A 26,842-nucleotide genomic window follows, 5' to 3' on the forward strand; every position below is an offset into this window, starting at 1 on the left:
GTACAGAGATGCTGTGCTTCACCTGTTCACCTGTCAGCATGTCCGTCGGGGTCGCTCTCATCCTTTCTCAGGAGTGTATGTGGTTGTCATGTTCATAAGCTGCCTCCCCCATTTTGCTCTCTCCATCCGTAATGAAACCAGGCGCATAAACTACGTTCTAGTGGCGTCTGTTTGAAGTCAGGCAGGAGAGAGGGGAGGGGGTGGCTCAGGAACATGGTAAACACTTGTGTTCAGAATAGAATTATATTTGAGGGAACAGAAAAATATTGCACACAAGCCGCAAGCAAAAATAAAGAAAGAGAAGATATTATCACAGTAAATTTGATGCTTTGAATTCGGTTATTACCAGAATCTAGAGGAAGAAGTTAATGCCACAATTTGTTTTTGGGGATTTGAAAGCACTGGCCCGTCACTGGGGGAAAAGTCCTAAAACACATTTAAAGAAACTTAAAATTTGTATACCTGTAATGTATTCAGATCGCATTTGATCGTTGTTCTTAAGCACATAAAACAGTAGTAAAAGAATTCCCAAACATGCACATTTTGAATGTTAAGCTCTTTGCATTCCTTTTTATTTTTCAGATTTGCTCTTTAAGTTGCAAATTGCACACATTTCTAAAAAGCTTGCTATAAAAAGAAAAAAACGAGACTCGATTGTTTGGAAAAGGTCAAAGGTGAAGAGAGCCGAGCGATAAACGACTGAAGGAATACATCCTGTGCTTAATGACGGTTTCTGTGGGAAGATGAGAGTCACCCAGAATACCTGATGCCTGCACAGAGACCTGTATTGTGTTAATGTTGACAAATGTGGAAACTGAATGTTGAATAAAGATGGTTGAGTTACTATTTGAGTTTGTGTGTGTTTTTAGTCCAAGCTTAAACATAAAAATTTACTTTCAAGCTTACTGACGGTCAAACTTGTCGTGTAAGAAGACCTTTGGGGTCACCATGGATTGGGTGTCTGATGGGAGGGTCTCTTGGTGGTATTTGGCAGTTATCCTACACGTCCCTGAGAACTTGCACATGTGACCTCCACAAAGTAGAGGGATCATGTTACACACAAAACTTGCACAATTGTGATCACGATAAGAGTCTGTAAGCTAATAAAGTCCACTATTACGCAGATCTTCAGTCTTTATGTCCCCTGTGCTGTGAAGTAGAAACAACTGCTTTAACTAAAAATACTTCTGTAAAGATTGAAGGCCAGGTTTGACATGTTTTGCCCAACATTCACCAGCAGATGGCGATGTAGGCCTACAAAATACATCTCCAGCTTACTGTCACCTAATTGTCCTCCTCACTGACCTCCTACAGGCTTACCACATTCTTTGAAAACTCCACATGGAGGAGCTTTAAACAGCATCTCCTCACTTTAAATCATCACCAAAGCGACTTTTTCATCTATATTTCCAACAGTAATGCATGTAAGTCATCATTCTTAACTGGTTTTGTTACATTTTTTTAACTGTAAAACATGTCCAAACACTATTTCAATTCCAGTGGTTAAAAACAATCCTGATTTTGCAGTCACATGGGCAACACATATACATCACATGTCCAGTGCCAGCATACTTAGGTACTTAGGTTCAACACATTTAAAATGGAAAAAGACCAATTCAGTCTGTTTTTGGTCTGTTTTGGTTTTGCTTTTTTTTGCTTCCTCGACTATATTCTAGTAGTGACATATATGCATGCATATTTTGCAGATTGATGATGCACTTCTCGTTACATCTTCTTTTTGCATTGATATCTCTAAAAATAGACTGTAGAACGATAGAAAACACAACAAGAACATAGATTATTACAGGTTACAGATTAACACAAGATATTTGTGCGGTAATGATAAGCATAAGCGCTCAGTGAAGAAACCCCTCCCCTTGTTCCCTTATCCCAATACTTATGCTTTACCGAACCTACCACTGCAACCCAAGCAGCATTGCCAACTTCAACAGACCAAGGCTCAATTCATGCAAGCTCCAGGTACTGACAACGCTGATACTAGCTAAGATACCACATGGCTTCTACAGGCCCCACCATTTGAATGAAACACACAAGAGAAAAATATAGAGAGAAGAGTTTGTAGAGAGAGTGTGTTAGAAAAAAGACGAGGAAGGCAGAGCCAGGGTGAGGTGCCCGGCTGAGGGCAGGTGAGGCCAGGCTGTACCTCCCCCTACTCCCCCACTTTCAACGTTAGAACAAATGCGCCATCACCAAGAGAAGCATCTTTTTTTCTCCATGTTATCACGCCAACATATAAAGTAAAAAGCTCAAAACCTGTGAAATTGTCTATCAGACTTAAAGTGCACCTCCCTCCGCTCGGTGTAAAGTATCTGAATTGGCTGTCTGGCTGTGTGTCTGAAAAGGTCAACAAGCAACCGGAGGTAATAAATGAGGCAGAGGTGGACTGCTTGTGTGGGCGTAATTGGGCTGAAGATCCAATACAGGGGAACAGTGACTTATGGGTAATTACCTGCAATGTCCTGAGACGAAGAGCTGTGAGTGGCTGTCTGTGTGATTCAATCAGCCCCACACGGAGCGGAGCAACACACAGCCTCTGTCTTAATTGTCCGATATGCTTTCCCCCCGATTGCACAACTGTTTCTGCAGCCGTTCGCTCTCGGCTCACTCCGGCAGACACTTGCGAACTCGTTCACACACACACAAAGTGCCTCTGTGCTGCTCACAAACGAGTGCGCACTCTTTACCCTGCAGTCGCGCACAATTCCTATTTTTCCTTTGCATTTGAACTCTCAGACCACAGCGGGCTGTGCAATTTACTTCATTAACATCCTCTTCTGTGACTGAGAGCTGATCAGAGCTGACCTTTACTGTGCATTGTGCTGCTTGTGTACCGTTAATGACACGGTTTGTTAAGGAGGTCTTGTGAAATGAGTTACATTTTAAATTGCATTGAATCTAATTTGTTTAGTTTTTATTACCAACACCAACATTAGATTATTCCCTTAAATCCAATACTGAGTCAAATTAATGGTGTGCAGGGTTGGAATGAGTGTCAGGCTTTGTGAACACATAAAACAGAATAATGGAACATACCAGTCCAATGTTTTATTTTATTTTGAAAGGACAACTAATGACAAAAAACATGGACAAAAGATGGTTGAGATGCTGTATATACATTTATTATGTAATTTGTTGAAAGCGTTTGGCCACACATACAACACCAGAAAGGCTGGACTGGTTCAGACGACGATATCAAATCATCAAAGATCAACAGTTCTCGGCCTTGACAGAGGACAGAGGACAGTGGCTCCAGGGTCAGGGGGGGGTTTCAGGAAATATGACTGAAATGGAGCAAGGCCTCTTAAATTAATGAAGCCAATGCTAACTGATAAATCATGGTTGAACACTCGTGGCCGCAATGCAGCCTTTTCCCACTTCTGACATGCCGAATATTTCCAGTTTAACGAGCCTGGATGACACATCGTGGAGACTGAGAGCGCACACATTACTCATGCGGCCTCATCCACGGCTGCCAAATAAGGTGGAGGGGGGATCTGAGGGCTCCGAACAGACAAATAAATAACACATGGATTGAAATATAAAAAGTAGAGCCACTGAACTTAGTCGTAAAAAAAAAGCCAAGCAGGGTGTAAATGCTGCATTCAAGACAAGAATTAAAGCTGAAAAATGTCTGGACTCTTTGATAAAAAAAAGTAGCAACCAGCACAAATTCCAGCACACGTCACATTTACTTCCAGTCGTAAAAGAGCGACAAATTCCACCCTTGATCCGACACATAACCAAGAAGCTTGAGGGCAACAGAAATCATTATAAGACACTTATGCCCCTTGAAATGATGCTGAAATCACATAGCGGGAACAATATTAGAGAGCAGAGTGACAGTCAAACTATTTCATTCTGTCTATATTCTGATATGACTTCATAAAAGACTACCTGCTCTATCTATCCATAAATCTTATAGCAAACATTAAATACTCCATTACAGTACATCATTCTATCAATCTGGTAGTGTAAAATATGTCCTATAAACATAAACTCTGTCGAACAAATTGATTTCGATATCGAAGGTTCCTCATTTTCTGATTATTGTGCTGAATAAAGAACATAATGCTGTTTTATGACAACACTTGATTTAGTCCAAAATACATCATTTGAAACATCAGATATAGTATGTGTGTACAAAGTGCTTCCTCTAAAGTGTCTGTAATATTGAGAAGCTTGAAACTACATTAAGAATGAGCTTATTGTGAACTGACGACATCTGCAGACACAATGTAGTAAACACCTGTACAGTATCCTTGAACAAAAACATAAAAGCACCTCTCAAATGTATGTCCCTCACTGTAACCCTTAGGAGAAAAAAACAAACACTCTCAGGGGTTTGTCCCAGCTTTGCATTGCATATTCCAGTTTGCACATGCTCACAATAACCGCTGTACAACTGAAACAGATGTTCCTTCATATATACAGAGAGCACTTCTGGGGATCTTTGGATCGATGTAAACTCTTTGAAAGATTGATGATAGTGACAGTGTTGCAGCAGGATTTGCTACCAATAGCTAAACCATCCAATTTTCTGCATCATTCTCATCCGATTCGCAGGTCAAACATCACAAATATTTACCCTTTTACACAATAGCGACCGTTGCACTATCTTGCATGACCCCTTCCCCACTACAGTAAGGCTGAATGCAGGAAAAAATACATGTACCGAGCAGCAATATATCATGATTAGTAACATTAATGACATAGAAAATATATACCTGTAATCTTACAACACTAATCTAAATATTAAGACATTTTCCACGACTTGCTGGTATCATCAGCACTAGGCAGCGACGACAGAACACTGAGCTCTCCGACAGGCAGAAAGAGAGATGGCACATATATTTATCATATTCACAACATAAAGAATTGTATGGCTCTTGCTTTGTCTCTTTTCATTGTGAGATTGTCTGATACAAATGACCTATTCAACTGTGTCATTAGCATGCTTCTCTCAAGGATGATTCCCAAAGAACCCAACCTAAAGCGGGGAAGTCTTTCCTTTACACTGTGAAGGATGCTTTGTTTACGCTCAGATAGGCCCACTTCGGCTGCATTGCTGCTACACAACAGTGCGCCTATCTCATTCATAGAATGGTTTTAAATGAAAATGCATTGTGTTGTAGGACAAAACCTCTATAGGTCTAAGGTTAGATAGCTTATTGTATGCAGTATGCCATGCTGCTGTGTTCGTCACAGGCATATTGTCAGAGGATTCATCATGTAGAAAACATAGGAGACTGAAACCTGTACAAAAGGCATCCTCTTCTCTTTTCTTACAGGCCATAACAAAAGCTTGAACTGCGGAAATAGTGTACACGACAATCTAATGAGACTAAATAGGTGATATAGATTCTGCCTTGTTAATTTTCTGATTTTAGGTATTATAAAAAAAGTAATTAACAAGAAAAAATGCTGACATAATGTCTGTATTTGTGGCCGAACATGTAGCTCAAAGTCTTTCAGTACTTGCCCTGATCATAAATTTTGGTTTGGAAATTGTGGTCAGTTTTACGAGCACAATCGGGAAATGTCTAAATTACAGTTTATTGGTCTCCGAAAATTTTCGCCCTCGCAACTATTTTCTCAGACAAGCTCCACATTTTTATGACTCTGTCAGGAAGGCAAATGCAGTATGAATTAAGGCAAGTATCATAATGTAGTGAGAGGGTATGCATGCATGCATGTTAGTGTTATGTGCAGGTTTTTTGTTGAGAATCAATGCACAGAGCGGCGTTACATTAATTAACTTATAGTGATACATATGTGCACGAATCCTTGTTATGTAAGCAAAGTTTAACAGACATGTTAATCCATTAACACGGTCAGAGGCACAGGTTGTTAACACGGTGTACTTGGCAGATAAAATATTAGCTAATGACATACTTTCACAGTCTTTTACTTGTTCCAGTTGCTGTCCCTGCAATAAGAGTGAAACATGAGAGGAGTACTACTCGAACGCTCGCTCCTTAAGGTTTTTTTCTTTTACTGACAGATTATGAATGAGTGCTGGTTTTAAAGGTGAGGCTTGAAAAGCAGTATCTGCTGGCTGGGTGTGTCCCTTCGATCCTGCTGAATAATTACGTAATTGTACCCTTGAGCAAGGCACTTGGTGTACTAAAGCACGGTTTGTACTGAGTGGCTCCAAGCTATGAGTGAATCAGAATAAAACTTTGCCCTTACTGCTGTTCAGCGCTCAGAGTGACGTGTTCTCAGTTCGCATGTCAGAATAAAATACAAATAAATAGACTCTGGTTGAAATATAATTCCTTGCATTATCAGTCTATAATACTTAACACACTGCAGGAATGTTGTAATTTCCCTTTTATTCCTTACCTCTTCTTTTATTACAGTTAGTGATTTCCTTTATTTCCCAGAATGCCTTTCAATGATCCCAAAATCATTGTTTTGTATATGTAAGGCCTTTTTTTTTTGTCCCAAATACTCTCGTCTCTGTGTGTGCGCATGTGTCCTGTACGTTTTTTAAACTCTATTGTTGCTATAGAGAAAAAAAAAGTCAACATAATATGATCTATGTTTGGCAAATTACTCATGAAATATAAACAGCATACTACAAAACAAAATGAAGCCAGGAATGCAAAGTTAAACTGCATAGTTGTGATTTTTAACTGGATTTTAGGGTGGCTCTTTCCTTTCAATAATGCCTTTTTATATAAAAATATACCTCTAGTGACAGGCTAATAAGATGAGAAGAAGAAATTTAAGAAAATAAAATAGGCCACAAAACACCTCTTCAAAAGGCAATCACTTCTTCTCGGCGGGGCGTGAAAAACATGAGTAAAATGTGCTTGTTTCCTCCCTATCAAGCACACACTGAGTCAGATTAAGACTTTCCATTGCTCTAATCTAACATTATTAGCCAGAGATGCAATGCAGTACAAGAGAGTTTAGCATTGAGCTAAGGCTTTTTGACTCATCACAATTACAGTCGCAGCCTTGTATTTGTCTACACTGCTGCAACAAATAGAGCCAACTGTGCTTTTGGTTTGTGATGATGTAAAGGAGTCTAGAATACAGCTCGTCATATCTCCCTTTCAGCACCCTCTGAAAACAAACACCTGTGCACTCTCTCTCCACACTGCGAGTTTTTTTTTGGTTTCCAGCATGAATCAGGTAGAAACAGGCTTTTGTGAATGCAAGGGACTTCCTGTTTAAGCAACCTTACACCTAAAGGCCCACAATGGCATTGTCATTTCACGGTGTGAGGTTCCCCAGCAGGTCTGGGGTGATGTACCCGACGGGCATAGCGGGTAAGGCCTTGAGGGGATGCTGCGTTAAAGAGGGAGGGGGGGACTGACGGGGAGGCGGGTTCAGGAGCAGACTGTGCTGACTGTCCACTTCCTGTACCACTGTGTAGTCTGCAACAGGGGCAAAGAACGGGCACTGGGGAGAGTCAGGAAGAATGTAAGGGGATTGATTTCCCTCTGCTGTGGCTGCAGGTTTGGTCTTCACCGGCTGAGGGTGTATGGTTTGATACCCCTCGCCGGGCATCGGGGACCTGGGGGGAGTGTTGATCTGCCGGGGGTTGCTCTCGGTGGTGTAGCCGCTTCCTTCAGGATCCACTACCAGCAGCTGAAACTGCAGCTCCTTCTGATTCTTTTCCTCAGAGTCCTCGTTTCCTTTCCCCTTCTTCTGCGTCTCCTCCTCTGTGGCGGAGGTGTTCTCCTGGATTCGGAGCTGCTGGCCGGGAGACAGCACCACGCCTCCAGAGGGCATCACGTTGCTGACTTGAGCGTAGAAGTCTGTGTTGACCCACGTCTGGGGTCCTCCTGTTTGGGTTTGGACGAGGGGTCTGTCACCTCTTTCTGGGGCTGGGGCTCTTTCTACGACATTGAAGGCGGGTTCTCCGTCCTCGGGTTGGCCTGGCAGCAGGGTGGTCATCAGCATCAGGGCGTCTTGGTCCGGCAGATCTGGGTCGTAACAGCTGGCCCGGCCTGAGTCATCATCTGGGAAGCTGCAGGAGAGGGAAAAGAAGAGAAAAAAAAAAAAAAGAAATTCAAGATATAAAATCAAACACCATATTTATAGCTATTAATAAGAGTCCGTGCAGTACCCGATGGCGTTGGAGCACCCTAGGTTCATGTGGTGGCTGACGGGCTGGTGCACACCCAGGAGCCTCTGAGTGTCCGAGCCCTGGTTGTCCTCTTTCTCTCCAGCGTCTGCATCCTCAGCATCCACCTCGATGAACTCCACCCACGGCTCGTCTTGATAGAAATCGGGTGCGTAGGTTGCCAGGCCACCCATCCCTCCACCACTCAGGATGAAATTCAGCTCGTCCAGCTTTCCCTTCTGCAGGTAAACAGTTTGTATTTGTATAAGTGTGTTTTGAAAAAGGGATGCAGAGTGTCCCTTCACAGAAAAAGTCCTTCCTCTTCCTATTATGTACACAGCTTTGTGAATAACGTATAAATTCAGCTGCAAACCCAGCACGCCATGTGTTTCACCTTTGTCTGAGCGTGAAATAGCCGCATAATTATATCAGGGTTTTTTTTTCTGAGGTGCAGGGGTGAGATTTGTTTTGTAAAGAGCAAACAGGCCTCCTGTTTAATGCATCCCACATCATCGAACAATAATACACCCACAGCACAACCAAGACCATCTTCATATCTTATTATCCCTGCTCCTCTTCTTGTTTACCTACACAAAACAAGAGTGCCTGTTTGCTTTTTACATTATGTATGGACATTTGTGCTTCCATGTCCATAGTTGAGATGGATGACAGGGCGGTGATAGGAGGAGGGACACTGGGAGATGTGATCATTATGAGGCCTGAAGAGCCTCAGCTAACGGAGCCACATGGACGCCCAGAAGTGTCTGTTATTAATCAGAATAACGATGGAAATGTCATAAAAACAGCGGTTACACAAGACTTTATATAATCACTTCACTGAATAAACAGAGCAAGATTCCATGTGTTGGCGGCTGTGAAGTAGTCATGTTTCCATTTTCACACGTGGTGCACATAAAATAAAATATACTGTACAGAGCTGCAACAATATGTCCATCGAAAAAAAATCAATTTCCAAATATTTTAACAATCGATGAGCCTTATTGGTGATTTTTTTTCAAGCTTGGTAAGTTTAATGATTTGCTATGTTTTGTCTGTTTGCAAATAGAAGTCACTCGAAGATGTCACTTTGGGCTGATGGAAATTCTGATAAGCATTTAAAAAAAAAAACAAATTTCAGACATTTTACAGGCTAACAAATAATCATATCATCTTAAAAAATAATAGTTGCAGCTTAATCTTTATTTACAGATTTTACATAGAAATGAAGAATCTGTAGGCAGGGACGTGGATTGTAGGGATGGGGAGTGTTCTGGTTTCAGTTTGTACTACGCTTGAAGTCCGGGTAATATTGACCAATCACGCATCAGCAGGCTGCAGCATATGCAGAAAAAAACTGTCCTTGTGGAGAGCAAAATCAGGCGGAAAGTTATCTGCCGTAATGACATCGCGGCTCCCATTAGCGGCTATCTGATGATCATTTACCTTCTTATTCATCTCTATAAACAGGCGTCTGCAGCAAGTTCAGTTCACGAAAGCCGTTCAGTATTCAGATTTCCCTTCCTTCCTCGAATGCATCATGATCGATCCGACCTCCGTTCAACAAACAAGCATTGTTAAAGTAGTTTTCTTCTCCTCTCGAGGACAGACCTGACAAGCTTCATTTTGACCTGTTCCTAATCTGCATCATGATGTTGAAATTTTGGCAAACTTAAGACCCGTTAATTAAAGTCAATCACAAGAAAAACTGTTTATTTTTCTGTAAACAATGCAGCACGCGAAAAAGATAGTCTTGACTGGAAGTCATTTAGCGCTAACCGCTGGCCTAACCGAACACGCCCGACATGTTCTGTGTTGATCCGAGATTGGTTGCAGCCCAAATACTATAAATACTGAATATAACAGCCTGACAGGAATTTGATCTACATTATCTATGAACTAGTATTAGTTTTGCATAATGAAAAATGGAATCTTGACTTGGATAGGAACCTATTGGGACACTAAACAGTTGAAAAAAGAACTGCCACTTCTCTCAGGTGGATAAACACGTTATTTTTACATGTGTTATGATGACACTGTTTTGAATTACCACAAACATACAGCTTGTTTGGCTTCTATGTGGGGCGGCTGAGGCTCAGTGGTAGAGTCGGTCGTCTTTCAATCGGAAGGTCGGAGGTTCGATCCCCAGCTCCCTCATACATGTCGAAGTGTCCTTGGGCAAGACACTGAACCCCAAATTGCTTCCGGTGGCATAGCCAACGGGTATGAATGTGATATCTGATTGACAGTTGGACACTTTACGTAGCAGCCTCTGCCATCAGTGTGTGAATGGGTGAATGTGATATGTAGTGTAAAAGCAGCTTTGAGTGGTCGCAAAGAGCGCTATATAAGTACAGTCCATTTACCATTTCTTCAGTCCTGCAATTTCCTGTTACATATCAACCATTACCATTACAATGGCACACGACATGCTAGGACATGCTAGTGTGCCTATATTTGTGTTTCACTCTTATACATTTACACTAGGAAAAATCACAGACGAGGCAGAATAACAACAGAGACATAAACGTACCTTCAACAGCTCGGGATCGATGCCTTTAATTTTGGGTGCAGGAACTGGTGGCAACAGGATCATCATTAATCTACAACGTAAGACAGAGGAGGAGGAGATGATGAAGACTATTTATTCACATCCATCTAGTCACTGAAAGCTGTGCTGCATAATCCGCTGCAGATTCTGAAAACAATGATGTACATAATTCGCACAATTTTGCTGTTGAACATGCATGAAAGTGCAAGATTGTCTGTTCCTACCTGTGCTGCTGAGAGACGACAATAAGCATGATGAGGACGAGGATGCCAACAATCCCGAAAACAAACACCAGCGTGAGAGTTAAAGTGGAGTCTAAAAGGCAAGTCATTAAACACAATCCATCACTGTTGTGAAAAATACAAGTTTCCTGTTGATTCAAGATCATATTTGTTTCTTGCACCAAATGAAATACATTGGTTGCTTCACTAATATTATACCGTGATCTTACCTTGGCTGGGAATCTCAGGCACTTGGATGAAGATGGAGTCGCTGAACTCTCCAAACTTAGTGAAAGCCTGCATCCTGCAGCGGATGTGCACCTCATACTCTTTTCCTCTTTGCAGGCCGTAGATTGTCTGCTGGGTTTGTGGCTGCATCTCCAACTGAAATACAGAAGCACGAAGGGGAGAGAGAGAACAAAGAAGGAATGTTAAAAAATAAAAGCCCAAAAAGTGATATTTATATGTTTAATAAAAATGATGAACAGAAACAGCTACAACTAACTAAACAGGGTGTCAACAAGTTTATTTTTAGCACCTGTATTAGTGACCTTTCCAAGGTTTAAGGTGAGGGTTGTTGTATTTTAGGTGTGGGACATGCTGTTATAATGGAGGGCTCTAAAACAGTTTTCAAGGCTGCGTTTGTCAGACTGAATACGAGTCTGTTCAAGGTCCCATGGCCTCTGACCTACAGATCCCTCCCTTCACTTCCTCCTGTGTTTTCCCAGAGGGCCTTGCTCATGCTTCCACTGCCTCACACTGCCTTTAAGCCACAAAGTTCAGGGGAGGAGGGGGGAAGGAAACACAACACTGTGCCTCTATGACCTACCTACACTATGCTTTAAACGGGGTGCATGAGTTTTTGCATATGTGTGAGCTTGTGCATGTGCACTGACACAAAGTTTATGTTGGGTGTATACACGTGTCAGGACATGTAATCGTGCGTATACATAGAAGTGAGAGAGAGAATTTCAGACTTACTGCTTCCCAGTTTGTGCCGTTTATCTCTGTGTACTGCATCTCGTATTCTATACGCATCCAACCCGCCCCGACGTCGGCAGAGGGCGGGGGCTCCCAGTTGACCATGACATCATAACTCAGCCCAGAGGGACTTAAATTCAGCAGGGTCCAGTTCAGAGACACTGGAGGGTCAGGACGTACTGCCAGGAAAAGGGAAACAGTTTTAACAGAATGGAAACATGTGGAGCTATTAATATAATTTAAGATTGTATATAAGTTGATGGCTTTTACTATACTTGTGCAAGAGTGAATTATGAAAAAATGAATTATAGTTCAACTAAGAAAATACAGTGTAGATTCTATAAGTCAGTATATGTATAGCACGATGTGAACTTGCTGAATACTGCTAATTTTGCTAGTCTTTCCTGATTACAAGCTTTTTGTTAAAAGGAAGCTGGTACTTGGTTTAAAATAAAACATGAATAATAATAAAATAAAATAACCTACATACATTTTTCTCAAACATGGTTTCTGTCATTATAGCTAGTTATTATCGTATTGGTTTATGTCAAAGTGTTAGTATTAGATATCTGATGCTGTAAAAAGGGTCTAACGCCATGATTGACAGCTCTGTTGACAAATCCGGCTACTGCAGCCGATCTGTTCTGGATTAGCAGAGTAGAGGAGGAACGGTGAGAGGAGACGTAACTAAAACAATCACTACAGTCATTGAAATTTCATATCTGTGAACGTCTGCTTCAGACCAACACAAGAAGAAGCTGTTAATTACGTCGACGTTTGCTGTTTTTTTCCCCAGTAAGTTAAATGTGTGTTTTGGTTAGCGGAAGGGGCGGGGCATTGTTACCACGGCTCCACACAGAACCAGTCTCTGGCTCCAATTAACGTCACCTCTACAAGATGGCAGCGCCTGCCTCAGGGGTATTTTGGTTTCAAATAAGTACAATAAGAGTAGATGGAGATGCGTCGTCCATCTTTATGTACAGTCATTGATATAAATCCACAGACGAGCTATCAGAAGCCTACAGTGGGTTCAGATGCTATGAAGACAACATCCAAATGTTATCTTGAAAAACATGCTGATAATCAATTTGTACACAAGCTAATATACAAAGGTTTTTCCATGAATGAGACATCAGCAAACACATGACATGTGTTAATACAATATTTCTCAACATCTTCTAGAGACCTGGTTAGATAAAGGCCCGCCAGACATGATAACATTTACTGTGTAAACACTGTGTATCAGACACTGGCTGGGATATTGACAAGCATGTGACTTTTGCTGGTTTAGCTGATATGCAGAAGCAAATAACATTTCCTGGTAATATTGTGCTTTAACATGATTTCCAACGTCAAGTCCAGCTGGAAAGCAATCAATCACGCTTAAATACAGATACATCCACAATTGTGTGTTACTAACCGATATTCTCCACCGTGAAGCAGTCATCCCTATTGAAATAGGTGATGTTGTTTTGGCCGCGGAGCTGCATGCAGTAGGGGACCCAAACGGATGTGTGGTTTCTGTCAAAGAAGCACTCCCTGTTGGAATGGATGTACTCTGGACATTCTTTCCATTCACTGTTAGGTGAGCTGCAGGAGGGGAACAACGATGGAAGACAGAGAAGAAGAAATAAAGGAAGAAATGAATCACCTTAAGGTTGTTGTAAAGCTTTTTTAGTTGTGCCTGAGATGCAAAACTATGACTTGAACTTCTGGTAAGTAGGTGCTGTGGCTATCAATCCCACTCACTCTTTCTTTAGGTAGAAGACTCTGAGCGCTCCAGGCGAGGACAGGTTGTGGAAGTCGCCTGGATTCCACCAGCATCGGAATGTCTCCTGGTCTCTGGATACACACTTTGTGAAATGCGGTTCAAGTGAAGCTGAAAGACAACGAGAAGAAAGGATGAGAAACAGAACAAATACAAGAGTTCATTAGGCTGATCGATCACTTTTATTGATGCAGGTTTAGATTTATCAATGCAACAAAACTGGTAAGATCTGACCTTCATTAACCCAAGACTTTAACCTCGACTTCGTCTTCTACTAATCAATACAAGCAACAAAGTATTTTTCACAGTAGATACTAGACAGGAAGCTACGATAACAACAACACCTCAAGTATAAAACCAATGCACTGTAGCCTCTTAGCTAGAAGGTTCCTGGTTCGATTCGCGGTTCGCGGGCCTTTCTGTGTGGAGTTTGCATGTTCTGCCTGTGCATGCGTGGGTTCCTTCCGGCTTCCTCCCACAGTCCAAAGACATGCTCGTTAGGTTCATGGGTGACTCTGACTCGCCCGTATGAGCGTGAAAGGTTGTCTGTCTCTGTGTGTCAGCCCTGTGATTGACTGGCGATCAGTCCAGGGTGTACCACGCCTCTCGGCCAATGACAGCTGGGATTGGCTCCAGCCTCCTGCGACCCAGCGGTATAGATACTCTGCAACCTGATTGTGCTATCGGATGTGTTCTGGTTTCTGTTTATAATGCGTTTGTAGTCCGATCACGGTATCTGCAGACTTTGGTGTAAACAGGAAAAGAAAGTCTGTTTGAAGAGCAAAAGGGGCGAAATGCCATATGCCATCCTGGCTTCCATCACAATCATGTGACAGCGATTTTGCATTTTATTAATCTCTATAAATAAGATATATCTATCTATAATAAGACATCTGCATGCATCTTCGACTTTGTATTTCAACTCCAGCTCTGTTCTAACTTCTCAAGTTGCTAATTGGACTGCAAACAAAGCAGCGCACGGAAAAGGAAGTCTTCGACAAGAGTCCTTTATTGATACACTGGAAGCCCCAAAAAGTAAAATCCATCATCTTTTAAGTATTTGTCAATGTGTAAGAGTAACATCCCAGTTTGTGTCTTACAGTGATGCAGGTTATGGCCCATATGTAGCTGCCGGCTGCCATGAGAAAAACAAAGGATGAAAGCCATGTTATGTGCAGCAGGAATTACACTTTCTGCTAGCTGGACATGAGGCTAATTTGCAGCTTACAGTAGACAAACCAATTGTTTTCTGCTACCTGTAAACCTGTGATGCACATGCCACCTTTTTATAAGATGGAGTTATGTGGCATCAAGTCTCAGCCACCTCTAACCTTTAGATCTTTATTCCACGTGTCCTCTGCCCCACCCCGAGGCCCTGACTCAGCCCTTATCACCTCTCCTCCTCCATCCTTTCAGCCCCCCACCCCATCACCAATGAATCCCTCCCCTCCTTCTCCCTCTCCTGTCAGGGGCCAGTTTTTAATTCAGCCGACAGTCCCAGGGTTTGGTGCAACCATATATAAGCAACTGAAGGTATCATTGATTTCTGCTCTCGCTGCTCTCCTCCAGCGCTGGCTGCAGCATAAATCACACAGAGCCAGAACGTAAACACGCTTCACAACAGAAGGGGAGAATTGCAGACGGACTGGAGCAAGATACAGAAAACGCAGTTGCTTTTTGAAACATTTAAAAAGACTCAATGAATGCTGCTCAATCACAAAAGCATATACATTATGTGCCTGTATACAACACATGACTGGCCAGCATGCACCCTTAGTTAACATTTAGGCACTTCCAACAACAGACACCACAACAAAACACCCCGACAAACAAGCCCAACCCAAGCCAGGCCAGATTGCAAACACTCATAATTTATTAACACAGAATACACACACCAGTACTCTAATTAATTTCCATTTGATGGAACTAAAAACCCATAATTCATTGCATTCCTACGCCACTGTGCCTCCAGCTTACAAACCCTCCCTTCCCCTTTCCCACCTTCCCTCCCTTCATCTTCTGCACACTGACTTGGTTCCCAGAGCTTTGCTATTTCAACTCGGCCTCCCTCCCCCCATCCAGCGAATTCCAGCTGCCGCCATCAAAGGGCTTTCTGCAGACACTGGATGCAGTGGAGAACTACGACAAGACAGATTAGATAAAAAAGTAGAATAAAACAGTGGGTCAAAATATAACAATTTCCCAGAACACTCACTTTTTTCTCGGATAAATTCATGCCTCATATTCTACTACAAACTTCTTCCGATGGTTTGCTTCTTTTAAACTGTTGCTCACGTGCAATTTTTTTACATCATAGGACATATTTAAATGCCATCTCAAACATGTGCAATGCTAAGTGGAGAAGACTCAAAGGCAAACAAACGGGATATGAAAGTGAACCTCTTCCTAAAGAATAGAGACTCTGCTGGTTAGAGGTCAGAAGGGCCAGCCATGTTTTAAAAAGATGTGAAAGAGGTGAAAAGCTGCGCAGCAACACCTGGAGAGACTCTCACCTTATTCTCTGTGTCTCATTTACTGACTTCTTCTCTTACTTTTTCTCTCTGACACATAAGGATTCATTCTATACATCGCTGCAAAAATACCTCTCACATGTTTTCCAGAGCATAAAAAAGCCAAATTGTTCAAGTTGTAACCGGCTAACAAGCCAGAGGGAACGTCTTGACAGCTAGATGTTGATTGCCTGTCGTGCATAGGCTGGTAATTGTTGCAGGGTGCCTACACCCCATTTTTCACGTGCTAATATATAACCAGCCTAACTGATGGGTAGCTGCCTGTACCTGCCAGCCTCCATGAAATGATCAGCAGTTGAAAGCCCTCAGCTGGAAGAAGAAACCTAATTTTGTGTGTGTGTACACTGATCCCTCTTGTCCATACGTATCCATCAGTCTCACTGGACTGTTTGTGCACCTGAGACACATTAACAGCATCTCCTGTCTGCTTCAGTCCATACAGCGGAGCTAGGAAAACACCCGCATGTCAGCTTCAGCCATCAAGGTTTAAAATACACTAAAAAGCCTAATGATTTAATGAGCCGTTCGCAGTTTCACCGTACGGGCCGTGTGTACTTAGACTTGCATGGCTTAATCTTTGAGACAAGCATATGCTACTGGCAGGATCAACCTACTATAAAGCACCCTTCTCTCGGTCCTCACACCAGCTGGCAAACAGCACTAAAAAGGTGGCGAGGAAGGTGCGACCAGGCTTTATCAGTTACTGTATTGTAAAACGCTTGAGGGGGATGAGGCGATGACACTATGAATCACCACCTTTTCCAGCTCATTTGCAGATTTAAGTTTGTGTTGAGGTTAATAACGCTTCAAGAGACGGCTGAAAAGAGGGAGAGGAGAGAGAGGGAGAGTGATCAGAAAAACTGAATTAGCTGTTTTTCTGCAAAACACAAATGCCACTGTGATTAAAAGTCATTACAAAAGTCAGGATTATTGAGGTTTTGAAATTGAAATCAGATCATAAAATAAACTGTTTAGTAGCTTCAGACCTGAGACACGCTAATCTTGTTTGTTATGGTGAGGAGCTGCTGTAGCTCGTCTTCAACTGGTTCTGCAGGAAAGCTTTCACAGTCCCTGCAGGTGATTCATTATCTGTCCCAGCTCTCATTCTGTGTCGCGCCTCTAGGGGTTCAACTTTGGCTCCATTACTGTGCTCTTTATTTACCTTACTACAATTACTGACATTAATGACATCAGTGTTGTGCAGATGAAACCGCAATGTGTCTGACTTATTGTTAGCAACAAAAGCTGAGCTTAGCATGTTTACCGAAGTACTTTTCAAATTGAAATGAAATACACACTACATGTTCCACAGCATTGCAGCCAGACACAAGTATGAGTCTTGGTATCACCATGTGATGATGCATTCTAACAGATATAAACTCATTTGTTAAATTTAGCTTTAAAAACAACATGGGAATGCATCCAAAACTCTGTACTTCCTACCCCGCTCCTGCATTGAGAAAGCACTTAAATGCACCGACACTTGACTCCTGCAACTAATTACATTCAGTAATTTCACAGACTGCTATTTCCTGTCTTCTGCAGCTGAAGTGCTGTCTGGATGCAGAGAACATGTTTAAATGTGGTCTGTTTTTTCTTTGGCAAACGTTTGCTGTATTCTAAAAGCTTTATATAACTGTCCTGGACTGCATGTACAGTTTGTGCACGTTTAAATGTTTTTTCTGACATATGCTGCTGTGCTATCAGACAAAAACACACACAAACACACAAACACACAAACACTATGGGTCCGAGTGTCTCTTCATCTTGGTATTGTGACGACCCCACCTTGCGGTTGCTTGTCGGCTCTTTGCAGTTTGTGTTTCAGATGCCAGTGGGTGTGGTCGTGTCATCACGATTGGGAACACCTGGGCCCGGTGTTCCCAATCCTATTTAAGCGTCCCTCAATCTGTCTTGGACGGGAGTTGGAGATCTGTCTGCTCCCCACTAGGCCACGCTCTTTAATCTTATGTTTTTTCATGTTTCCACACAACACCCCACATCGCATAACCTCACTCATGCACACACACTAGCACCACTGACTTACTGACTCCCAGACCTCATTATGTTGGTTCATTTGATCATCTTTGTGTTAAGTCACAATAAATTAATTATTGTTTTGAAGGAACTCCTGTTTACCTCCCGTTCTTTGTCATTGGTCCTGAGCCGGCCATGACAGGTATTAGCACATAATTGATTTGATCGGCCCATGTTCGAAGAGAACACACAAGCGGCTGCTGAACAGTAGAACCTGTTGTCCCTGATCACGTCACTCACAAAACTCGTCCTCTGCTCTGCGCTGACACAGGTAAACACAATTACAAGACACTCAGCGCTGGAGTGCAGCTCCTTTTAACTGTTACATAAAGAAGAAAATATTGCATTTTTAGATTTTTAAGTCATCTTATGAAGGGTTTATTTCAACACAAAGATTGTGTATTTACAGATGCTGTTTTTCAGGCTACTCATCCTTGCTTTATTGCTGCAAACACAGTATTTACTTACTGAACCAGCACTCATGACAAATGTTCCACATCACTTCCTCAAGCACTATCAGCCTGTGTGTGTGTGTGTGTGTGTGTGTGTGTGTGTGCTTCTGTTCCCCAGATGGAGAATTTGGCAGCACTCACACACAGATACTTTTACTCTTCTTGTGTCAGTCAGTGTGCACATGCCAAATCCTACAATATGTCCCTGCTCCACAGCCCATACAAACACACACACACACACACACACACACACACACACACACACATATTTATGTATTTGCTACACACAAAGTAGAAGCATTAACGGTGGCATCGTTTATGTTCTGCAAGGAAAATATCTTGGACGATGAGTAAAAGAAATGATGAGCAGATTGAGAGAGAAAAGACAGGAAGAGGAGAACGACTGTCTGGAAAATTCAAATAGGAATTTTGTTTATTCCACTCCCTCCATTTTTATAGATAAGTATTTCCATTTTTTTGAAGGCAAAAGAAAACTTCGAGCTCAATATTAGAAGTGAAATGTCAGGGACGCCATACAGCATTCAAGCGAGCCAGTAAGGGCGAGAAGCGGGTCAGAAGCGAGGGGCAGAAAGGTCACAGGCTGCAACAAGATACAAACAAGAGAATGTAAACCGGTGATATAAATAACTTCCAACACGCACATACGTGCACAGACACACACAAATGCACACTGAATTTACACGTCCAAAACAAAAACCGACACAGATTATCAAAGTGCCATTGTCCGATTCCTTGGACACGTTTGGCCTTTCCTCCGGTTAAACAACAATAACCTATGGCTTCTCTTCTGGGTCAAAGTGTAGGAGCACAGAATGACAACAACTGATCCTCATGACTCCCATCAGTGTTCACAGCTTTGAAGTTTAGCAGACACAATCTGGTGTGTTTAACCATGCGGTGACCCAGTAGGCTTGTTCTGGTCCCAGCCATTTATCAGCCTGAACTAATGATGTTAATCTCCTGTAATGCCATTACAGCCCACCCTGTTGGCGTAGTTATGTCATATTATGTCCAAGTGAGACTAAATATAGATGAGCAGGGTTTCTGGTTGATGACACCTGCACATTTCATTATTTTGTCTGGCTGATCCTCAGGTCTTCAAAAGGGTGTCAAGACGATTTCACATGTTCAATTCAGCTGGCGTCTGTGCACAGTTTTCATATTTTAATTAAGGATAGATTTTTCTGCAGTTGTTATAACCATTATGCCTTCAACCGCGCTTTTGTTAAACTGAGCATGTGTTTACAACATGCATATGTTGCTGTTGCATCTGTGTCTTTGCAGCTCATCTTCCATTACAGCGCAGGGATCATGTATTCTCCCTCCCACTATCTGCAGTATGCATTTCCAACTTTGTGTTTAGCTTCAGACACCGTATCCCACACAAGGCCCCTAACTCCGCCGCTTTGAGCAAACACACCCACTGCTCGTCTTTGAAGCAGATGTAACCGTACATTGTGTGTATAAGCCTGATGGACCAAGCCTGTGCACTTTACCACTGGTTGCCACCTCTGTGGCCGAGAACACAGCCTCACTCAGCAGAATCAATGCGAGCGCCTGAGGCGAGAGTCCTCCTGAGACACCAGACAGACGCTCAGGAGAGGTTGGGAGTAAGAAAAGAGTGTATGTGTGTGTGAGGACAGATCAAGACAAATGACTACCACTGGCTATAATCATCCGGTAAGCCTTAAATATATAGGAGCATCTCCAAACGTCTCCTCTTGGCTTGTTATGCGGCTGGCTCGACAACAGACATAAAAATCTTACAGAAACAGGATGAGCCACAGACTTTCAGGAAGGCTCCATAAGTCCCTAAGTGGAACGGCAAACATCATTTTATCAACCCCAAAAGCACAATGTTTTGGGATATGCACCTATTCAACAAGATTTAAAACCACAGGAAATCCAGTTTGGCTTTTCTTTGCAAAAGTTCTAGTTCTAGTTCCAGTTTCGGTGTGCTAAAACATGTTATAAACAATACTAAGCATCTTAAAAAGAATCCATTTAGGTTTCTGTAAAAACTACAGATATTGGCATTGATTTGCGTGTGGTTACACTCAGGTACAAAACATTACACATGGAATTCTGCGACATGCGTGAGCTATTCGGCTGTTTACACCCAGCGTTAGCTTCTTCCCTGGGCCAACTATTGATGGCCCCAGGTGTTGACTGTTTTCTATTTTCAGCTAGCGGAGTTTAGTTCGGGCCATGAATGATCTATGTTTGGAGGCAGGTGATGAGAGTTGACGGGGCAAGTTCAGCTCTGTAATAATATAGCACTAGCTAACGCTAAGCCAGCATTTAGCATTGCATTCATAGCTTTGAGAACAAATGGGGGCATCTCAGCTAATGTTGCATGCTAACTGCTAACTAGCTTTCACGCTTTCAAGCCACATTTCCAGAGACTTTCTCCAATCTACTACTCGAGTTTTAGAGACAAATTGTAGGTAAAAGGTCAAACATAGGTGGTTTCAAAGTGTAGAAAGCAGGTGCCTGGGTTGAAGTTTACACTGCTAGGTTTGAGAAAGGCACAGGCTGTGTGTGTTTGCTCATGCTATCAGCGGCTGCTTTGTGTTTACAGATGTTTTAACGATTGTTGAGGAAGACCATGAGCTGGGTTGCCCACAGCGCTCCCTGGAGACCGTTTTAATGACTGAGGGAAGGCGGGCCAGTCAGCGTGATTGATGGTTTAACCTCACCTGGCTTTCAGTGGTTTGTCTGCGAGCTTATCAGTAAACCTGCACAGATAAAGACTTTTGCTGCAGTCTGTAGACAAACAGAAAGTCACAAAGCTGAAGGGCAAAGACCTCAGAACTTTGTGGTTTTCTAATTAATTCATGGTACACATGCAGAAACACCTATCTGCTTCACACCGCTGCTTCTAATGTAACAATGCTCCAATTTCTGGACGCTTTACCAGACCAAACAACAAAACCACTTACCTTAACCAGCCAGCTTCCTTTCTTCTACCCAACACAATCTCTGACATCTAATGACCAAACAACGTGTTGAAAACACAATTACGGTCGTTTATTTCTAATCAGAACCATGACCAGTCAACCATGACTGCATCATCCAATTAGAAAAGCTTACAGTATGTTTGAACAGCTCTCTAAAAGAAAACAACAAGGTTTGATTTATAACCAAAACCTGTGAAATTGAATATTTTGGCATCAGAACTCTCTTTGCTTGAAAAAGCCAAAAGCAGCAGAGCAGAAAGAACACTATGTGCAGAGGATAATTGAACCAATGTTCTCAAACTTCGACGCCACATTGGTTTCAAAATACTTGACTTTACCAACGGACAGCTATTGAAACCTTATTTTTCGTCATTTTATTGCATTTCAGAGAGCTGCAGATTGCTAAACAGACAATGCGGACCAAAACCGACCCCCCACAAGAAAGGCCCAAAAAATAAACAGAAAAAGAAGAAGGGGGAGAATTTGGTCTTCATTTGAAAGACTGCATTCTTCAGTGGATGCCACTGGTAATATTTCCAGTTTTTCGCATTTTCACTATAAATCGCACAAAGGGAAAAAAAGAATACCTAAAAAAAGTGCCAATATAATCGTGTTTGGGTTATATAGAGGCTCAATGGCCAACTCAAGGACAAGGTGAAAACATGGCCACTTGCTTGAATGCCTTCCCAGGTTAAACAGCCAAACCTGAACAACCTGTATCAAGTGTCAGCTCTATCTATGCATGCATTGTAAATATAAATCGTCCAATGCTGTTGACTGGACTTTGAATACCTGAAATAGCATTTAAGTCATGTAATATCTGTCAACAACTGCCTTAACAATATTTCTAAAGGGATCAACTGTTCAGAAAGGTAACGCCAAAACAAACGGAGAGTTCATGTGCAGAACGTGTGCAGGTATCCAGTATATGTGCATGGATAGCGCTTCAATCAGATCCCATATCTCACAGCCAAAATTCTCCTAAAGGTTTCTCCAGGTAACACGCGTGCTTTCCATTCTGTCAACAGGTGCTGCAGCAGCCAGACAGACAGACAGAGACGGTTCAGAGATTCAGCAGGTCTCTGTCTTAATGGGGAAGAGCTGATGTAACTAAGAATATACCGGCAAGACAGCCACTTGCCAAAATTTACATTCAAGGACGACTTTTATTGTGTTGCTAAATGTTTTCAGTATGATTAACTTAATGCTATTTTAAAGTTCCTTAAACTGAATAAAGTGTAGCCAAGTTAAATAAGAGAAAAGAATATAAAAAGAAGAAAGCAATTTCTTAAAATAAAGCACAATATATAACTAAATCAATGAAAGTAATGTGTTGTAACCCAGATGAGTTCAGTATTATCACTTGATAAATGTCTTAAATTATGAATCACTGATTTTCAGCACTATTTTATTTCTGTACTATTCCAATCAATGTCCTAAGGGTGGGTCCCAAAACCATCATCTCAACTTAAAGACGGAGAAGGAAACATCCATAGCCTGATTTTCCAACATTTTCATCTGAAGAAACTGATTCAGACCAATGAAGAACAAAGGTTTGTGTAGAATGTTTTATCCATCCATCCATTATCTATCGCTTATCCTGGTCAGGGTTGCGGGAGGGCTGGAGCCTATCCCAGCTGTCATTGGGCGAGAGGGTTACACCTGGACTGATAGCCTGTAGATCACAGGGCTGACACACAGAGACAGATGACCTTTCATGCTCACATTCACACCTACGGGCAATTTCAGAGTCACCAATGAACCTATAACGAGCACGTCTTTAGACTGTGGGAGGAAGCCATGCAAACTCCACACTGAAGAGCCCCCTACTACATCCGAATCAGGAACCTTCTTGCTAAATTGCAACATCGCTAACCACTGCACCACACTGCAGCTCCAAGAAATATTAGCCCTCATAAAATAAAAACCCAAAATGCAGACTCGGCAGAACCAAACAGAACATAAAGTTTGGAGACAAATTGGTCTGTATTTTGGCTGTGAGGTTTCATTTAACTCATGTGCAGTTCTAGCATTGGAATAAAGGATACTTGTTGGCTTCCAACTTTGGCTTCAACCATTACAGAAGATGCTTTATCATCATTTCCAGTCACTGTTTGCAATTGGGATTCTTTTTGGAAATTACACAGTTATAAATATCATGTTGGCTTTTATAATTTCTTGGCCACCTTCAGCTTTCGGTATTTCAAGCAGTAAATTTGATCAGAATCAAAGTCTGGCCTGTTCTCTCAGCCACAACAGTCTTTCACCTAATTATCTCGAATGGTTCAGTGACAGCTGGATGAGCTGGCTGAACATCCTGCATCGTCCTGTCCCTGGACTTTGACAGAGAAGCTCGACCGTATATTTACCCTGACTCTATTGATCACCAGCCTGTTTGACAAGCCAAACCAGGAAAGCATGGCGTTTGCTCAACAGTGAACCTTTCCACATGTATCCGAGCAAACAGCTTTCTGCAACTGATGTCTGACATAAGACGAGATAACAAGTGTCAACAGCATGTCGTGCACAAAACCTGAATCCCATCTGTAAATGTTTGATGAGCTGCACATACAGACACTGATAAACTGTCTGAAGAATCACTTGTCTAACATCAATCTGTTTCTTCTGACACAAAGCGGCTAAAACACCTACCTGGTGATGTCACAGGTTCCCGGGCCATTAGAAACGCAGATCCAGGAGCGGACAGCAGATCCAGGGAGGAGACGAGGAGAAGGAGCAGGAGATTGGGGGAGGACGGCGAGACAGCCATGATGCTGCAGAGAGAGAGACAGAGGGGAGAATGAGAGAGGGACAGAGACAGTGTGATTATAATTATCAGTTGGACTCCATGATGACATGCCCATGTGAAAAAAACCCTCCTTCCCTCCCTGCTCTCTGCCTCCCTTCTGCGCTCCTTCTCCCTCTTTCCTTCTCCCTGACCTGTGAGCACAAATTGTGGGTGCCATTTATTTTCAGCTGCTGTATGTGAAACCTAACACGGAACAGGGCATAATTAATTATCGTGCCAGGTTGCTGCTGCAGCACTTTGAAGTTGAGTGTATTAACTATGTTTCTCTGTGTAAAGTTAGTCTGTGTGTTGGTGGTCTTATGTTTTACGTTCTCTCCTATCGGAACATTTTGGAAAAATCACAATCATTTTTCTTTCCATTGGCTTTGATTTCATGCAAACATACATATGAGGTTTAAAACTAACAGTAGGAAGAGTCATTGAAACGTAAACATGCGCCCACTACTAGCCAATTAATTATCAGGGTGATTCATGAACAGTGATTAATAAAACTGCCTAAGGGCCTGTGTCCACTTATGGCGTTTATTGCTCTGGCAGCACCCACGACCTCAATTTATGGGCGCTTCTCGTCAGCACTTACTGTTGCTAAGTTACGAAAGTTATCTGCCAGCATTCCACTTCACTTGGTAGTGACCGTTAAGGCCCCGATCAGACAGAGTGGGTTTTGCAGGCTGTAAAACATGAGGCGCGCCACACTGCCTTTTATGTTGATTCGCTGTCATTAACCTAACCATTACATTGTAAACTGACAGAAGGCCCGCCTCTCCATTCATTCCAATTGGACAATAAGAAAAAACGGGAATGACGTCGGGTGCTTTTCTGCTATGAGTTGAAGTTTTTTCAATTCGAGGCGCTCAGAACGTTTCCTCAAAAACGCAATGCACACAGATCGGAAAAAACGTGAGGCGCTCTGCAACGCAAAAGCAGTGCACAAAAAGCGTCCCTCTAATTGAAAACAACAACAAGAACGCCGCCCCCAGCTGCTAAAACTGTCAGATCGGGCCCTAAGGGTGTTTCAAGTCGCTCTATATGCTTCATTTTTACTTTAATTCAAGGACATTTTACAAAGAAAACATAAAAACAATATAAAAAGGAATTGTGTCCTGGCATTAGCAGCAGCTCTACACCTGGAAATTGTACCCACGAAAAACAGATTAGCTTCTCCTCCGCCGTTGTTGACAAAGTTGATATCAAAAGTCCCTCCCCTTCTTGATTTTGATTGGTCGGTGAGGGAGACGTGACATTGACGAGCACACCAGTGTTCTCAAATACAAAACTCAACAAGTAGTAGTATGACATTTGTGCAGTCATCACAGTAACCTTTCATAAGAACTAAAAACTACAGTTAAATTTCCCAACGTAACCTTTAACACAGAAAAGTGGTGACAGCCTCTCTCATCTGGACTATCTACTTACATCTAAAATAAGAGTGTTTGTAGCAATTCATAGAACAAACAGTGAACGTCTTCCTGGTCTGGGGGCCGCTGTTTGAGGACAAGTTCTACCAGTTGAGTCCAACCACTAAATATAGGCCAAACTCTCCGTCCGCACCCTCGGCTATTTACAGCAGTGTCTGCGCAAGTTTGCTGGGCAGCCAACAACCTAAACGTGGAGGCTGTGTTTCTGAGGGCAACGCGCTCAGTATTTTTCCCCAGGTTCTGCTGCAGCCTGAGGACAAGGGACCTTAAAGCCATATATAACTACAGCGAGCTGCACAGTGTGTACAATTCCCCAGGATGTTTTTGCAGGAAAAAAAGTTTGTGTTCCATGGCTTGAAATACTCCGTTAAGGGGATGTTCAAGAGCATTTTTTAACTTTCATATACAGAGTGGCAACAACTGAGGAACAATGTGGCCAAGTCATGGTCATTTTCAGCTTGGATAGAGCGTTGAAAGACATAGCGGCCATCCACATCTTTGCAAAACTCAATTTTACTTGTAGTCTGGACAACTAACAATGTTATACATGCCCATAATGCAAAGAAATATCTGTCAATGTAAAAGTTCAGTCGTAAGGATGTGTGAGTGTGTGTGTGTGTGGATGAATTCTGTGTGTCAGAGGCCATACAAGGCCAAGTTATACAATGCAAGAATTTATGGCAGAGAGCTGTCAAGCACCAGGCTCATCTGGCCAAACTAAAACGCTCCATTTACAACCAATTATTGCTCCTTTCCCTCATTTATCATCCTGCCTAAGTTTCTCTTCAGATCCTCTGCCTCTCTCTCTCTCTCACTCCGTCTCGATCTCCCTTCACTTTGAATCATCTGTCATTTAACATCATCCCCCCTCATTCAAAGCTAAAGAAACATTATTCCGGTGAACTTAAAAGTATAGTAAGTAAGAGTTACAAATATAATATAACATAAATCATCACTTATGGGCCTCTATACATGTGTGTTTGTGAGTGTGTGCAGAC

General features: G+C 42.3%; 1 protein-coding gene across 1 annotated transcript in view; it reads right to left on the reverse strand.

Moving 5' to 3' along the window:
* Window positions 1-7,110: 7,110 nt before the first annotated feature.
* Window positions 7,111-26,842, reverse strand: part of ghra (growth hormone receptor a) — a 28,142-nt gene continuing 8,410 nt past the window's right edge. Inside the window, exons 2-10 of the mRNA XM_069682590.1 lie at window positions 24,270-24,391; window positions 13,598-13,727; window positions 13,269-13,438; window positions 11,849-12,027; window positions 11,098-11,251; window positions 10,871-10,961; window positions 10,629-10,698; window positions 8,102-8,337; window positions 7,111-8,002 (exon numbers count right to left, since the gene is read on the reverse strand). Of these exons, the coding sequence (XP_069538691.1) occupies window positions 7,243-8,002; window positions 8,102-8,337; window positions 10,629-10,698; window positions 10,871-10,961; window positions 11,098-11,251; window positions 11,849-12,027; window positions 13,269-13,438; window positions 13,598-13,727; window positions 24,270-24,387 (1,908 nt within the window). The 5' untranslated portion in view covers window positions 24,388-24,391 and the 3' untranslated portion in view covers window positions 7,111-7,242. The remainder of the gene's footprint in view (window positions 8,003-8,101; window positions 8,338-10,628; window positions 10,699-10,870; window positions 10,962-11,097; window positions 11,252-11,848; window positions 12,028-13,268; window positions 13,439-13,597; window positions 13,728-24,269; window positions 24,392-26,842) is intronic.

Source organism: Semicossyphus pulcher, unplaced genomic scaffold, assembly GCF_022749685.1.
Source record: "Semicossyphus pulcher isolate SPU_LCO1_2020_fin unplaced genomic scaffold, fSemPul1.0.p SCAF_6, whole genome shotgun sequence".
In the NCBI taxonomy this organism is placed as follows: domain Eukaryota; kingdom Metazoa; phylum Chordata; class Actinopteri; order Labriformes; family Labridae; genus Semicossyphus; species Semicossyphus pulcher.